At 39.4% G+C, this 16,232-nt stretch overlaps 1 protein-coding gene across 1 annotated transcript; it reads right to left on the reverse strand.

Moving 5' to 3' along the window:
• Window positions 1-475: 475 nt before the first annotated feature.
• Window positions 476-15,482, reverse strand: LOC136529010 (mediator of RNA polymerase II transcription subunit 13-like). Its single transcript, XM_066522031.1, has 23 exons — window positions 15,246-15,482; window positions 14,779-14,889; window positions 14,287-14,360; window positions 14,031-14,170; window positions 13,842-13,928; window positions 13,653-13,740; window positions 13,475-13,558; window positions 12,864-12,941; window positions 12,690-12,769; window positions 11,286-11,364; window positions 10,716-11,024; window positions 10,563-10,649; window positions 9,502-9,733; window positions 8,209-8,415; window positions 6,183-7,487; window positions 5,820-6,072; window positions 5,621-5,705; window positions 5,443-5,530; window positions 5,087-5,165; window positions 4,373-4,671; window positions 2,072-3,119; window positions 1,618-1,992; window positions 476-1,362 (listed from the first exon to the last, which is right to left on the reverse strand). Exons 2-23 carry the CDS (start codon window positions 14,800-14,802, stop codon window positions 725-727), a joined length of 5,739 nt encoding a protein of 1,912 aa, XP_066378128.1. The 5' UTR covers window positions 14,803-14,889; window positions 15,246-15,482; the 3' UTR covers window positions 476-724.
• Between the last annotated feature and the right edge of the window lie 750 nt (window positions 15,483-16,232).

Here is a 16,232-nt window from a genome sequence, read left to right on the forward strand (position 1 = left end):
CCCATTTGCTTCGCTGAAAAAAAAAACTAAAACACTGTTTCGGCTAATTTGTTGTGAGAGAAAAATACCGTTTCGGCTAAAAAAACAAGCTAAAAATACGGATTATAAGAAAGTGAACAGGGCCATTATGTATTTCTACGTGTGTGGACACTTGAGTTTTCCAATTATATCAGACTCAGAATACGAGAGGTGTCAATATTATCAACTCAGAAGTTTTAGTCGAGTTAAATTCAGAAAAAGAAAAGGAAAAGGAAAACAAGTTCTAGTCAGGTTCATTCATGCATGTTTTACAAGATTACTCTCTTTACCCACAAAAAAAAAACCACGTAAAGGTTCAAATTTTGTCCCACAATAAAGCCTTCACAGGTTTCTGCAGCTTCCAATATACAGCCAGCAGTGCAGGAGAAAGAAAAACAACAGCACAAGAGGTAAGCATTCCGAAACCAATAGCTCAATATACAAGGACACGACCAAAAAGAGAGAAGGTTACAGCGGTATTACATTTAATCAAGGGAGAGGTATCGACCTGTTCTGTACAGTTGATTACATCCTCGGCCCAACAAATCAGGGTTATTAAGTACTATCAATGCAAAATCAGGCTACAAAGCTCGTCAATGTGCCCTCACCTACCTACCTTGATACATACACACAGAGACACTTGAATCTGAGCACCATCCAGCCCTAATTTTCCTGTTTAACAGCTACATGACAATTAGTCACCCCTCTAAGTTGTCTCTCCCTTCTCTGCTGGTTGAGATAGATACTTATCAGCGTAGTGTAGAAGCCGCCGCATCCTTAGGACCATGTCACAGTGGAAGGGCAGGGCAGTGCGCCTTTCTGTGTACACCGGGCTTACTGTCAACCAAGAAAGGGAGTGAAGCTCCGCGGCCACAGCTTCCAGCACATTATGCATCTCCATCTCACAGTCTCGAGTTGTTGTTTCCTGAGTGAAGTTCCTTGCCTGTTTGCTCATGTTGCTGCCACCACCGCCTCGGCACATCTTTTCTTGAACAGTGGCAATGCTGCCTCCATAGTGATCAATGATGCTAACTGAGAGAACAGAGGGTTGTTCATCCTTGGTGAGCTGTGCAGAGTCCCTCCTTACAGGTGGGACGGCTTTGGAGACGACATAACACATTGCTAAGGGAATTGCAGTCCCTTTGCTGTGCAATAGATGGGCAAGCGGTGGTGATTCTGATGTGAGGCATGTCGGGAGCTGTAATGTTGCAGGAGAAAGATATCTCATACTCGGTGAAGGAACTAGGAGATATGAGTGTGATGCTGGCATTGACCCAATGGACTTCACTGGAGAGAAACCTTCCAAGTAACTCGAAGGGCCACTGCTGCCTTGATTCCCTTCGCCTGTAAAAAGGGCCACAATTTGACAAGCTTAAATCTTTTACTATTGATTTCCTTGCAAACAAAGGGTTATATGCTCATGTAGTGATAAACTGCTGTAGGTTAAAATGATTTTTAAGTGGTCAATAAGTAACAAGTAATTAATCTGTGTTGGAACAAAATGCATCACTGAATAGATATCCACATCAAATGGGCATAAAGTGGTATCTTCTGGAGTATTTTAGTATATACGGTGGTCTATATACAGGAGGTTCTTACCAGAAGCATGTCTGGTCAACAGATCCGCTTGGCATGTGAGATGCAATGAATGATCTTGTGAAACTGCAACCAAACTGATGCTGCGAACTAGGTGCAGTGATCCCCTTGAAGTGTCCATTCCAGTTTGTTCCACAAGTATCTGCTTTTTGTTGCCAGATTGTCCAAGTGCACCTTTCATGAAGCTTGATTTTGAATGAGGGTACAAAGGGTTTGGTGAGGAAGGCATGTTTCTATCTTGAATTAAGGCCATGTCTTGTTGCTGGAGTGTAGGACCATTTGAACTAGGTGGAATACCCTCAGGTATGGATCGCCGTAACTGCACAGGCCACTTTTTGACTTCATTACCGCCAAAAGTGTATATTGCCTTTTGCCATTCTGCAGACAAAACATATTAGATAATCGCATTAGTCTCAAAACAAAAGGTATCTGAGCGCCTGATAAAATAAGTGAGTACCTTGAATTTCAAGTTCAAGGAAACCTCCAATACGTGTTATTATGACATCTCGTGGTCTCATATTGCTAGCCTCAGGTGAAGACGACATTATTTGACAACCTTGCTGTAGAATTTGGATGAAAAGACTTTGGAGAACTTTAGTGTCTTGGCGGCTACTAATACCACCAAAAGGAAATATTAAGCTGTCCAATAATTCTCCTCTAGCATCTGTCCAAATGCATACTAACCATCGCCAGTCCTCAGTCCAACCATAACAGCAATGAAGACTTGCTGCACTGTCACTCTCAGATACATCAAGTAGAGGGCTCACTCCACTATCAGAGTTACTTCCTGACATTGAGCCATAAACCCTGCTGCCACCTGTATCTGCTCCAGATTTTGACGGTTCCATTAAAGCATTAAGATCAGCAGACCCAGGGTCTGCTAGTATGAAAAGTGGCTCAAAGGCATATTTTCTATCATCCTGAGCACATAAATCTGGCATCTTACTTGGGTCCAGCAGTCCTCCAGAACGAGCAGGCTGCCATGAGTTATCCCATGTTGCCGACCTCATGGATGCATCAAAATCTGTTTCTCGAGAGAGAGTTGACCCAGACATTCGAGGAACTAAACATTCTTTCCAAAGAGTAGGAGCAGGTGATGTAACATGCATCATTGTGGACTGAGATCTACCCAAATAAGTTGGTGACTGAAACATGTCGCTTGTGGAGACAGCCCGTGGGATTCGTCGTGCCTTGTTGTACACTGTGAATGCTATGTCCTTCAAAACAGCAAGCTCCTTGCTTGGCTTATCAATTCTCAGTACAGTTTCAATAGTAACAATCTGCAAGACGAGCTTAGGTATACTGAACCCAGATAGCATAACGACATTTGATGCTGATGCTTCATCTGCAGAGGCACTGCTGTTTAGGGCTTTGGCAACCTGCGAATATAGCGACTTTCTTTCCCTTTCCGGGGATGAAATAACATACCCAAGAGCAACAGAACATTCTACTAACGTCTGCAGAATTGCACAAGGTTCTGGAAATGGGCAAACTACATAAATTACCTGCATGGATAAAGGGCTACTGGTGTTAAAAATAAGGTGAATAATTTACCATGTTATGAATATCATTTGTATCCATTATGAGGGCTCTAGGCCAGAATATATACACAGGCAGGTTTGTGCAAATATATACAAAACCTACAGCTGAGAAATACAAAACATGAATATACTCGAACAAAATTATCATATAGTGACTACGTAAATTATCATCCAAGTGGAATTCAATAATTTCCATGTGGATACTCTAGGTTCTTGGGTCATCCCGGGCCTTCCAAACAAGACCAGAATTGTATTTTTAGTCCACAACACTACCAGGTAAAAGATTTGATATCAAATCAACCAAAGACAAGGCAAGAATTAAATATCATGCAATGTTAAAAAGTTCCTGGCATTGAAAAGAAGTTCTGCAAAAAACAAAGACAGACAAAATTGTGAACAAATTAGAAGGTTAAATCATTTCCATTCCCAGGAAAACGTGATAATTAGGTTGAAATACATGTCATAAGGAATATGATGTGAGCCAGCTTTGCTACAAAGAATGCAAGCATGTTGAAGCAGCAAGCTTGGGCCCCTCCACATCCAACATCTAGGTGCCATGGTTGGCAATTAGACAAGGGTAGTGAGGATAGACAAGAGAAATGAAGACAAGTTCCTGGATAGCAATTCAAAGGAGAGATCGATTTCTTTCTTGTCTGTTCCAATTAAGGGATCTATTAACAACACATGCATATTGTAATTGTATACTACATCAATGCCTTAAGAGGAAGTGAATATTTGAACTATGGATTTATCCATGGTACCATGACAGGAGCCCTGGTTATGGTAGCATCATGAAAGAAGAAAAGTTCTGTTTGCACAGATGAAAGTAACAAAAAACTACAAGGTCAAAGAACAAATCATACCACAAAACAAAAACCTCTGAGAATCATTATATCCTATAGCAAAGATGAAATATATCTCATTAAAGAAACGCCTAGACTAAATATACTCACTTCTCGTTTGCAACAAAAAAAAATTGAAGGGGGGGGGGGGGGGGGGGGGGGGGGGGGTTGTTTGAAAAAAAAAAGCAAAGGAAAAAGACACTGCAGAGTTGCAAAAGATTAAACAATCAAGGTAGATGGAATAGAAAGAAAAAATGAACATAATTATGCAGAGTACCACTACAAAGCATTCCAATGGGAGAGAAGCAGCTATTTTATTGTTAAGTTACATGAATCAGATCAATGGCAAAGGAACAAAAAGGAAAAAGGCCTTACTGTGCAAGGTCCACTACTGCTCTCTTTCTGATTTGTAGAGATGTTTGAAGTCAGCTTTATATCCTTAAGTATCCTTGAAATAGATGTTACAAAGCTTTTCACACTCCAATGTTTTGAAAAAGCTTGAAGATAGTCACTTGTTGAACTGATGGCACTTAAATGGCCACAGCCAACCTTCTTCAACTGTTCAGGACACTCAACTAGAACAAGTCCTGAAGGCAAATATTTTCCAGGAGATAGTTCCATTTGTCCTCCATTGTTTTGTGGTGAATGAGTTCCCAGTTTGCAAACTTCATAAACTACAGGAACACAAAATTAATGATGGCAAATGCTATTAAAAAGTAAAAACACTTTGCATCATAATGAACTGGAACAGAGGTTTGGAGATTAAGAACTTGCTAATGTACATAAATCTGCTGGAGTGACAAAAGAATTTCTTGCCTACATCAATCATTTTGTAATGTTGTCAAAAAGGGAGGAACAAGTGAATCATGTTTATGGTGACATCTGGTTTATGTTAAAAATATAATGTTATGAGTGTCCTCTTTGAGTTTTAAGTACCAAAATTTCTGTCTAAAAAGCATATAAACTTATGTATCTACATGAATTGGCAATTATTTAGGGATGGACTCAACACAGGGAGTAGCTTATATCAGCAATATTATTCACGAGAAATAACTAAAGAAAATATGGAGCAAGAAAAACATGACTTACCTGTTCCAAGCTGCATGAAAAAATCAGCTGCAGCCGAAGTCAACATATCAATGTCAGGGCAAAGTGCATAGTAAGTAACCTAAAAGAGAGAACAGATGAGAAATCAATGAGTCAAATATATTAATCTAGAGTCACCAACTGTATATGAATACAATACAATGTTATGCTGCTGTGCCATTTGCACTATGGTGTCTTTGCTGTTACAAAAATATTCACAATTCCGGCTAAAAGCAGTGCTAAAAAGATAATTTCAAGTAGTTAGGCCCTATTTGGAGACTTTTTTGTTTCCCCAAAAGCAGCATGAAGGGAGAGGAGGGAGAGAAGGTAGTGACAGAACACTGCCAAACTAATCTTACAGGCTTCGGCAAGGCATAAGGTTCAAAAGGAGCTTTCTCCCACGTTTTAAGACTATTCACCGAGGCCTTTAACCAATCATCCTGGTAACTGCAGTTTTAATGCTTGCATCAGTAACTCATTTAGATACATATGCTTACGTAGGATAAAACAATTCATGGAAAAGAAAAGATACACTACCCAACTAGCATAGAAGGTGAAGGGAGGACAGCAATGGTTGGTCTGACACGGTGATATCCCTTTTGGTACTCTAGTTCTGAAATGCCTGCAGTGACACATAAAAATCCCGTGATACAAATCGTCGTCTCTTCCTCCCTTTGGCAATATTATTTTTGTAGCAAAATTATCAAGTTCAGAGTGCAGGTCACAGCAGGTATACCTCGGTTGCTACTGGTCGGCTGGGGTGGGCTCAATGAATCTCCACCAATGGACAGTGAACTTGATGGCTCCAGGATATCACCAGTGGAGTACTGAAAAGAGTATGCATCTCCAGTACCTGCAGACTCAGCTGCATTGCCTCGGCCCCTGCACCAATCAATTACTGATAATGGGCCATCCATGTTTGCAAAGGCAGTTTTAAGAGCTACTCTTACATCTGACTGCAACAAGCTAATCATGGATGACTCTGAAACCTGTACCCAAAGGGGACTGAACATGAATACTGGAATATATGGAGAAACAATGTACGGCACAAGTATCAGTGATAATAAAAAAGAAAAAGGAAGCGAGCACAAGATTTTACCTCAGCAGAAAGTGGATCAACTAAATCAACACCAGCACAATCCTTTGAATGGCATGTTCCTAATAGGCCACCACAGCCAGCATGAACCATAGAAGGATCACAAGAAAATCCACGTCTCTTTTGCTCATCCAGGGAAAGCCAGAAAAAGGAACCATCCCCGTCATCCATATCAAGTGACATATCAACAAATGAAGTAGATTGTTGAACAAGCAGAGCCATGGCACAGAGAAGATCTACAACAGGCTGTCTTTGTATAGACAGACTTGGGCTTGCACCAGCTAATGTGTTAGCAGACAAAGACTCAAGAGATTTTGGCCCTTTAGGCGCAACAGGCCTCCAAACTCCCACATTGTCCGTTAAGGATCTGTCAAACATTTCATGATCAACATCACTTGATAACCTTACAGGCATAATTTCTTTTTTTCTCATGTCATACTTGGGGGTGAGATCTGATTTGTTGCTGACATTTGCCCGCATAAAACTGGATGTTGCAGTGTTAAACTCGGCAGACGCTTTGCTTCTCAGAGACAATAGTGTATGCCTAATTCTGCACATGGCAGCCTGGAACGTGATGCATTCAATTTCAGTTGCCAGAGCAGTCTTCATAGACAGCAGAAAATAGCCGGCATTGAACATGCTGTCACTCTTCTTTTGTGAAACAAGAGAAGAACTAAATGAAGTCACACCAGAAATAGGCGGTGACGTTTCTCCCTTAGAGGGCTGTATGTCAGTACTCTTTAAGCTCTTGTCACTCTCTTTCTTCCCACCTTGGACAAGTGTGTATAAGTTTGATGAACCAACATCATGTAAATGATTACCAGATGTTAGTTTAGAAGGCTTATCAGGCTTGTCTCCTGTGGACTCAATTTGAGAGCTTTGTGCAACATCATATGAATAAACTCTTGAACTAAAACTAGAACTGCCTGGTTTCTTTGATCTGGGGAAGTATGGATTTGTAAACAATGGTGTTGGGGCCTCAGCAATAGAAATTTCAACAGCTGCATATTCTGGAGCAAATGTGAGCTTTGCTTCAGCTTTGGTGAGATAATCAAATCTTCCAGATGATAAAACTAACGAGTGGGACTGTGCAGGTGTTGCAGTATCTTTATGAGGTTCTTGAACTTTAGAAACAACATCCTGAGCAGGGGCCATAATTTGGTGGTCAAATGCATCCAAAGATGTGAAACCAACAGGAGAAAGTCTTTGTTCAGGGATATCCATTGCTGTTGATGGACTATCTGTGAATGTGACATCACCATCTGAAGCAGGAATTACTAGAGCATGTGATTCAGCAGTACCTGGAGGCTATACGAAATGGAATTTTCAGTTACATGAATTAATACTACAGGTAAATCACAAAGATTCCATTCTAAACAGCCATGTCATCATAGGGGGATTATTTCCCATCAAAGGTAGCATGCTAACTCCTTCAATAAAACTTATATGATGATAGTTTCCCCATCATCAAAGGTAGCATGCTAAATCTTTAAATAAATCCAAGGAGTAGATAACTTCAATAGTCATTTCACAACAACTAGCTAAAGTATAGAAGTTAAAAAGGGGATGGGAATGCACATTATAAGAAATTTCTTTCACCTTTTAGTGACATGACAACTAAATGCTTTTCAATCAATGAGTTCAAATTATGATAAACTCTAACAGAGGCCATTGGTTATAACCTAAACAATATAAAAAAGCAGTAGTGAAGTAGTTGGTTAAAATAGAGACAAGGCACCAGTAGTAAATTTCTCTTGTAACATTAGTGTAGCAATACAGCAGTATTAAATGCAACTCAAAGAGTCAATACAGTTTATTACAGTTAGCAGATTGCGACTGATGACATATACAGGTCAATGTACTGGATTTGAAATGTCATATAGACCGTCATTCTATCATAGGCTCATAGCCATTTAAGTTGAGCTCAGCACTATCACAGAGCTCCTCATACTTAATTAAGTCACTATTTGAATGTTATAGTAATGGCTCCGAAGGTAAATAAAATACTACAAGGATATAGAATGCCTACCTCACCAAAGTCTAACTCCTCTTCTTGAAAGAAGTCACTAAAATCTCCAAACTCTGAGAGAAGTATATTGATGTCCATAACGACACCCTCATCATCCCAACCCCAAGAGCGTCCAACCTGACCATTCGCGCCTTGTGTGTTTTCACCAACATCTTTGCCAGTATGAGAAGAAACTTCTGTTACTTCAGAACGAGGCCGCTTGGATACCTAATTACACAAAGCATAGCATCATGATTATACTGATGCCCCTACATTCATGTACAGAGTACCACAATATTGTTTATAAGGCCGGTGCCAAAAAAGAAATGGTTAAAATCTCAACAAGATGTGATTGAATCACACAAACAGAACTTTGTGCACAGCGAGCTCCATTAAGGCAAGAAATTACAAACCACTCTGATGGTTTTAGCATTAAAGGAACAAACACATGGTCAAGGGCCACCATTTTATCTAAGCAGAGGTCCAGGCAGATTTATATTTGCGCACAGATTATAGTCACGCAAAATATTAACGTGCAGGAATCTGGCCTAGTTCAGTCAGAATGTGGGTGTACACCATCATCAACTAAGGTGGTCATGGCTCTTTCTCAAAAGAAATCTATGTGATAAGTGAAATATGTACAACCGTGTATAACCACTCCATTTATGATTTATCTATTACTAACCAGCTTTGTGTTTCATTTTTAACTGCAACCAAAATATAGTACTTAAAAGTATCATATATTTTAAATCAAAATTATGAATATATTCCCTCCGTTCCAAATTGTAAGTTGCTCTGGCTTTTCTAAATACATAGCCTTTACTATGTATCTAGGTGCGTAGCAAAAGCTATGTATCTAGGTGCATAGCAAAAGCTATGTATCTAGAAAAGCTAGAATGACTCAAAATTTGGAATGGAGGGAGTAGGTCACATCCTTTTCACATTTCTCTCTCTCAGGATGACTAAAAAAAAATTCAATGGTATAAATTGCTCCCCACAAATAAAAAATAAGAATATAGTCACTCATACTTAATTATTTATTACTTCAAGCGTTATGCATTTACAAGAAGAGAAAGCTGATGGTATATTAAGCCAGTCTGTCCTCTCTTTTGCCTTTGTACTTCATTCAGGATGGTTGGTAAAAAAATGAAACTCGATATTCACATGGATAATCTTCCATATATCACAAGTATATCACACAATCTCAATAACTTGTCGAGAGAAAAGAACACCATTTTGTGTTTTAAATACAGGAAAAAAAGGTCAACTCAGTATACTGAAATATGTGAGTAAAGAAGGAATAGATTACAGTACCGTCTTACTACCGATATTATCATTGTTGGATGGCATATCAGACTGACGACCGTACACAGAGTCAGCATCAGCTACAAGATCACCTTCAGTAGCAACTGCACACTCACTTCCATCAGAAGTGCTACTCACACTACTAACACTGCTGGCCATGCTGTTGCACTTGTTTTTTTTCCTTCTTAGTCTCAGATAATTAGAATTGACTCCAAGTCCACAAGAAGATCCAAGGAAAGAGCTGTTAACAGAGGACACCAATTAAAGTAGGAGAAATTATGGACACGACAGAGATTATAACCAGTACATATAATAAAAACAACGGAAACGTCATATTGAACAGTTTACTACTATTTCTTGTGTACAATCAAACACAATTGAGTTTTACATGGTAGAAATAAATTCGTTTTTTTTTTGCAGGAATTTTAGTGTGTATGAACCATGGTCCGTCAGCAAAAAGCATATACAGTTCTGAGGAGCTCTCAGATGTACTTGGTAATACTCTCAAAATCTAAATGGAATAACAAGTTCACACCCTGCTGATGGTTCTAGCTCTTGGGAGACTGAGGCCAAGATGGTGATTCACACAGACACGGATCATGTTCTAGCCACCAACTCAAGTTACAGGAAATGAACAGGAAAGTATGGGGTTCAGTTGCCCATCCGTAGTTTAGATTATCAGCAGCACAAAACAGAAGACAGTTAGAAAGAGAGGGTAAAGGTTAGCAAAGGATCATGGGTTGGGAGAATAGAAGTGCTGGAGATCAAAATGCAAGTGTTTTGATTTCTCTTCTAAACAAAAACACCTGTGATTAACTCTTTCAAACAGTGGTTTGAGAGAATACTAATCCAGTCAAACACAAAGTAGCTTAAAGAGGATTTGGAATACGTACAACCAATGATTAGGGGGCAACAAGTGCAAAATTTTCTTTGTAAGTGCTGATTTTCATGGAGCTCCTCAATTTATAGACAACATCGTGAGTCGACAAACATGTTTACAACGAATAATCAATTCTCGCTTTAGTATCATTGATAGAGCATGCCAAAGAAACAAATAACTTGAGACTGACCTGTTCTGAAAGTAAGAAGACGGAGAAAAATTCCAGAACGGCCATTCCTCCCACGATGAACTTCCCAGCGAGCCCTGTAAACACATTCTGCAAAGAACAAAATATAAGCCATGTCCACTACAATCATTGCAAGGAAAAGAGTAAGACTAGTACCTTTTGCTCGAAAAACGAACAAATGCTTGATGGACCATAGGTACCAAAACAGCCTCAGGTGGGTAAATAAATGTCCTCTCAAGAACTGGAAGGCTATCAGGTGATTCTACCTTACGCAGTCCATCAGCACCAACCTGGGCATCCTTCGCTGGATCCAATTCTCTTTTTATCTGAATATGCTCGGACTCAGAAACTTTGTCCGCTGAAGCAGCTGGAAAGCCAGGTGCAACTTCAACATAGTAACTTTGGCCTCTCAGCTGGCATACAGTAGGTTGACTAAAACCTGGTAAATTAGGTGCCGATGATTTGCTGCAATTGTTAAAGGAACTTAACGTGAGACGACACTGTCAAAGTGAACAATCTGTTCATATGGACATCCTTAAAAAATAACTGAATACACAATAATTTCATAAAAAACATCTAATGAAACTAATACAAGTGCTTGCTTGTAGATTACATTGCGACCATCTCATCAGTGGGGATTAATGATTTTTCTTTAGAGAATATTCGCACACATAGATGCAGAATACTAGCTTAACGTAATAATAAATTTCACTTCTTTTGAAATACCTTGAATATACTTGTCTTACAAGATCACTTGGACAGCAACCGACAAGCCTACCCAGCATCCCACTAGGAGCAACAACAACTGCAACATTCAATGTAAGTCATGAAATAAACACATAGCACAACTTATATAAGTGGTGGAAACAACAGAGAAAGGTGAAATTACATATTAATCAAATAAGTCGAGCTCAGAAAATTTAGTAAAAATCAGTAAAATCTTCTTTATTCTTGAGAACAACAACAACAACAACAACAACAACAACAACAAAGCCTTTAAGTCCCAAACAAGTTGGGGTAGGCTAGAGTTGAAACCCAGCAGAAGCAATCAAGGTTCAGGCACGTGGATAGCTGTCTTCCAATCACTCCTATCTAAGGCTAAGTCTTTGGGTATATTCCATCCTTTCAAGTCTCCTTTTATTGCCTCTACCCAAGTCAACTTCGGTCTTCCTCTGCCTCTCTTCACGTTACTATCCTGGCTTAGGATTCCACTACGCACCGGTGCTTCTGGAGGTCTCCGTTGGACATGTCCAAACCATCTCAACCGGTGTTGGACAAGCTTTTCTTTATTCTTGAGAAATGAGAAGTATTTTAGAAGTCTTACTTCAAGAAACGAGTCCAAAGATCACTCTGTCATACTATTCAAGATCACTCTGTCATACTAGTCAAATCACTCTGTCATACTAGTCCTGTTTAAAGAAATCAATACTTCCAATAAAGCTAATTTTTTTATCTCAATGGTACGAACATGAAAGAGACATCCTTGTAAGTTGAGCGGTGAAGAACTAACTAATTACTATCCTCATACTTTTTCTTTGTTGTGTAGCTCAGCAAAAGTGTACTTTTTTGTTTATTGTTATAGGATTTCGAGAAGCGACATACCTGCAGACCCTACCCTATTGAGTGTTTGCTACATTTTTCAATGCCCAATTCCTTTGTTCATTGGTCACTGAAGCCTGAAGGTGGTTGACGAGGCAAGTTAATTTAACACGGTAGCTTTAAAGACATGCTATAGGTTTATCTTAATATCTGTGCACAAAACTACAAACACTAGAATATCGGGAGTACTTCTAAGATATAACATGTCACTGTTTCTAATTGTATTTGATCAAAAAACTGTTTCTAATTGTAAAGGAGACAAAAACTAAAAAACACATTTTGGAATTTTTGGAATTCTATAATTTCGATGACTCACCATTCATGAAGCATTTTTACGAATTGGGTTTTGGGCAATACCGTTTTGGATGGTTTAAGTGTTCCCTATGACCCTATCGTAAACGAAATTCAACACTTTTTCCGCTTAATCCTAACATATAAATCAGCCAAAAAAAGATAAAGGAAGTCTTTGAAAGCACTGCAATGGTACAAAAGAAGCAAGACACGAAACATTGTTGAGGGATGGAACAGTACCTGGAAGACCTTCACCAATGGAGGGAGGAGAATGAGTGAGAACTTTCTCTATGTCATCACTACAAAGGTTCCGAACATACCTTGTAGAATATTATTTCAAGTAAGGTCATCAGTACATATATACACTGAAGAAGATCAGCAATATATCAGGCATTCATAGCATCGAGTACTTACCTAGCAGATATTACAACGTGAACAAATATTGCTTCCTCGGTGGCAGCAAAGACAAACTCAACTGTAGGCTGTGCTCTCCTAAAACAATGATAATGAGAATAAAGAAATCAGGAAAGGTAGAGTCCCTGAATACTACCAGCTGTGGCAATATGCTCCTATACAAGATAAGGTAACCAAACAATCTCTTCAGTTCAGAGCATCTACACACCCGCATATCATATAATAAAGGTTAACAAAATGGCACGAAAATCATTGCCAAAACCTACGGTGAAAGGAAAAACAGCAGACTATAAAGTTATATATAGTTACAGTGCAGTTTGATGATCCAATTAGGACTGTTCAAACAAAGTAGTGTATCAGTATATAAGCAGAAGCCTATCTAAACACAAGACTACAAGAGTAGGATCCATTACATATTTCGTGTCTCGCATAGTATATCGTATATATTTAAGTGCAAGACTTGTGCTGTCATTTGTGATAAAGTGTGCCAACATATCCTCCAAACCCTAGCAAACCAAGCATGGAACTTTAACTGACAGCTTATCATGCATTGATAAGTGGAAAAAGAACGGAATAAGCAAATAAAAGTGTAGGAACCTTTGTTAACAAACCTAAAGCTGTTTTGATTTCTTGTAGGGGGGTTGTATTTTGTAAAAACATCACCAAACCTTGCATACGAAAGCCCTTTTAGTGATCTGCACGCAAAAAAAACAGGAATATTCATGTCCAACTAGCAAAAATATCGATGGTTTCTTACTGCAACAATTATTTAAAAAAATACAAGAATACCTTTCTAAAGAATTTCTTAAAGCCTGAGACAGTGCAGCTGCTACCTCTTCTGAGTTGCCTGGGGCTACCCATAAACCATTTGAAGCAACTACAGAGCAAAATAATAAGCAGTAGGAAGATGCAAATACATAAGCACTGGAACATTGGATTAAGACATCATAATAAAAAGAAATATCAGCCAGAATCAACCTCTTAATTTGTTTACAGCAGGTTGGGCGTTTTCAGATACCGATGAGTGGCAGCCAGGAAGAAACAACCAGAGCTTGATCTTCTCATCTGTAAGCATAGCAAAGTCATGTGGTATGCATCATCCAAGACCAAACTTAAGGTGAAAGAAAAATAGATAGACATTTAGAAGCCAATACATATGATCATTACCAGGGTTATGCTCTCCTTGAGATGGATCCCATGGACCAACAAAGGAATTAGTCCAAGTACTTAGGAAACCTTCACTTTGTAAGTGAAGATATGCCGAAAGCACAATGGTATTAAGAGCATCTTTCTGCTCAGCCTTTGAACTGAAATAAGAACGTGTGGTACACAAAACAAGCAAATGAGTCCAAACATAAATAACGAATGCCCAAAGACAACTAAGATAAAGCACAAAAGGCCATCAAAGGAGCATATACAGCACCTCTTCTCAGACGCTGCACTTGCATCGGGTTCGATAGGAAGAAACTGAAACCACGAAACTGTTTGGAGCTCCCCCTGTTAGGGCAAAACATAACCATAAGAATAAGAAAGAAGTATGTCAGTCATGATATGAAAGCACGGGTAGTCAAATTTGCTGAATGGTCCAAACAAAATATGAGTTGCAACTTCTGGGTTTGACAATGTAAAATGTGTTGGCCTGAGTTGTAAAATGCTCTGCTCACAGATTCATGGCATTTCTTGCTCTTCGAGGTCTCAAGATGCATCTTTAGAGATAGAAATGCATTATGTTGCTCAAAAGTATTTTTTGAAAAGAAAATCAACTTAAAATGACTGACAACCAGATGATTTAGCAAGAAGCTACAATTAAATAAAAAAACTGGAAAGCAAGCATATTCCAGGATGGAACAAATTGCCAAGTTTTGGTGCTGCACAAATGGAACTGCATCAGATAGTGGAGTAAGGTCTGGCTTACTATTTTGAAAATGTTGGTCCACATAGTTATTGCAGAGGCAATGGTACTGCTCTATAAAATCACCACAGAGCCAGCCTGGAGATAACAAGATGATGAAACCCAAAACATGTCCTGCCACAAGTGATGTAAAAAGCTCTAAAGTCAATCGTATATGCACATCCAAAAAGAATGAAATAAACGCAAGAAAGAATGGGATAGTTCGCACTCCCTCCGTTCAGAATTGTAGGTCGTTTTACTCAAACTCGTCTAACTTTGACCAAGTTCAAAGGAAAATAGATTATAACATCTATAATATCAAATGAATCCACTATAGCAATATATTTAGTGAGTATGTAATGAACAGGGGCGGATCCAGTAAACTTTTGCAAAAACTTCTAAGTTAGGAGGCTTGTCAATCAAATAGCTAAATAGCTTTAGGTTAGGGTTTCGGTGCTCAGCTTCGCACAGCATGAAGGGAAGAGGAGTACCTGGTGGCCGTGGTGGGTGCTCGTCGCCGGCTAAGAGACCAACGAAAGCCTCAGCACCTGGCTTAGAGCGGCGGCGGCCCACCTGTCGTCGGAGAGCGTGAGGGGGGGCCCACCTGTCGTCGGAGAGCAAGAGAGGGGCGAGAGAGACAGACAGAACGCACGCGGAGGAACGCAACGGAGCGGAGAGCGGGCGGAAGGAAGGGGATGCAGCGACGGTCGGCCCAGCGAGAGCGCACCCGCACGGCTGCGCGGGCCTTCTTCTTCTGGGCCCTTTTTTCACACATTTCTTTACAAAAGATTTCTTTCCTATTATTATTATTACTGCTACTATGCACAAATATTTATTATGGATTTTATAATTTATTAGAAAAAACTGCCGCGCCTTATCTTGAGTGTGTGACCAGACGAATCGTCGTGCCACACCTTAATCAGGTGCTCGTATTTTCTTAGATTTATTCTAGGATTTAACGACGCTATGCTTTCAGTGGTAGGTGATTCTTGTCGATAGCGAGGCGTTCGTGGTGACTTCATGAATCTCGAGATCTGTCAGCTCAGTCCTTCGAAAGTGCTCATAGGGATAGAGGTTTGTATACGTGTGTTCATGGTGAGTATGCGTGCGTATTGAGTGGCTACGTTGTACTGTGTAATTCTTAAAAAAATGTATGCTAATGCACCCTATCAAAAAAAAAAGTATGCTAATGCCCCAATCACGTTTTGTTGCGCTACTGTACCTTCACTTTGTATCTCAGCGATGTTATTTTGTAAGTATTGACCAAACCTTGTATATAGAGTAATAATTAATTCCCTTTCCCATTATCATGTCCATTTAAATTATTTCTTGAGTTTAGTTTGTGTTTTGCTGCTTTTTTCTTCATTGTAATATGAGCATCATTTTTTTTTCTTTGCGCAGTTAGCGTAACACCCAAGTGTTGAACACTATAGACACATGACATTTCATTCCATAACCCTAACATGAGCATTCTTAAT

Source organism: Miscanthus floridulus, chromosome 19, assembly GCF_019320115.1.
Source record: "Miscanthus floridulus cultivar M001 chromosome 19, ASM1932011v1, whole genome shotgun sequence".
In the NCBI taxonomy this organism is placed as follows: Eukaryota; Viridiplantae; Streptophyta; class Magnoliopsida; order Poales; family Poaceae; genus Miscanthus; species Miscanthus floridulus.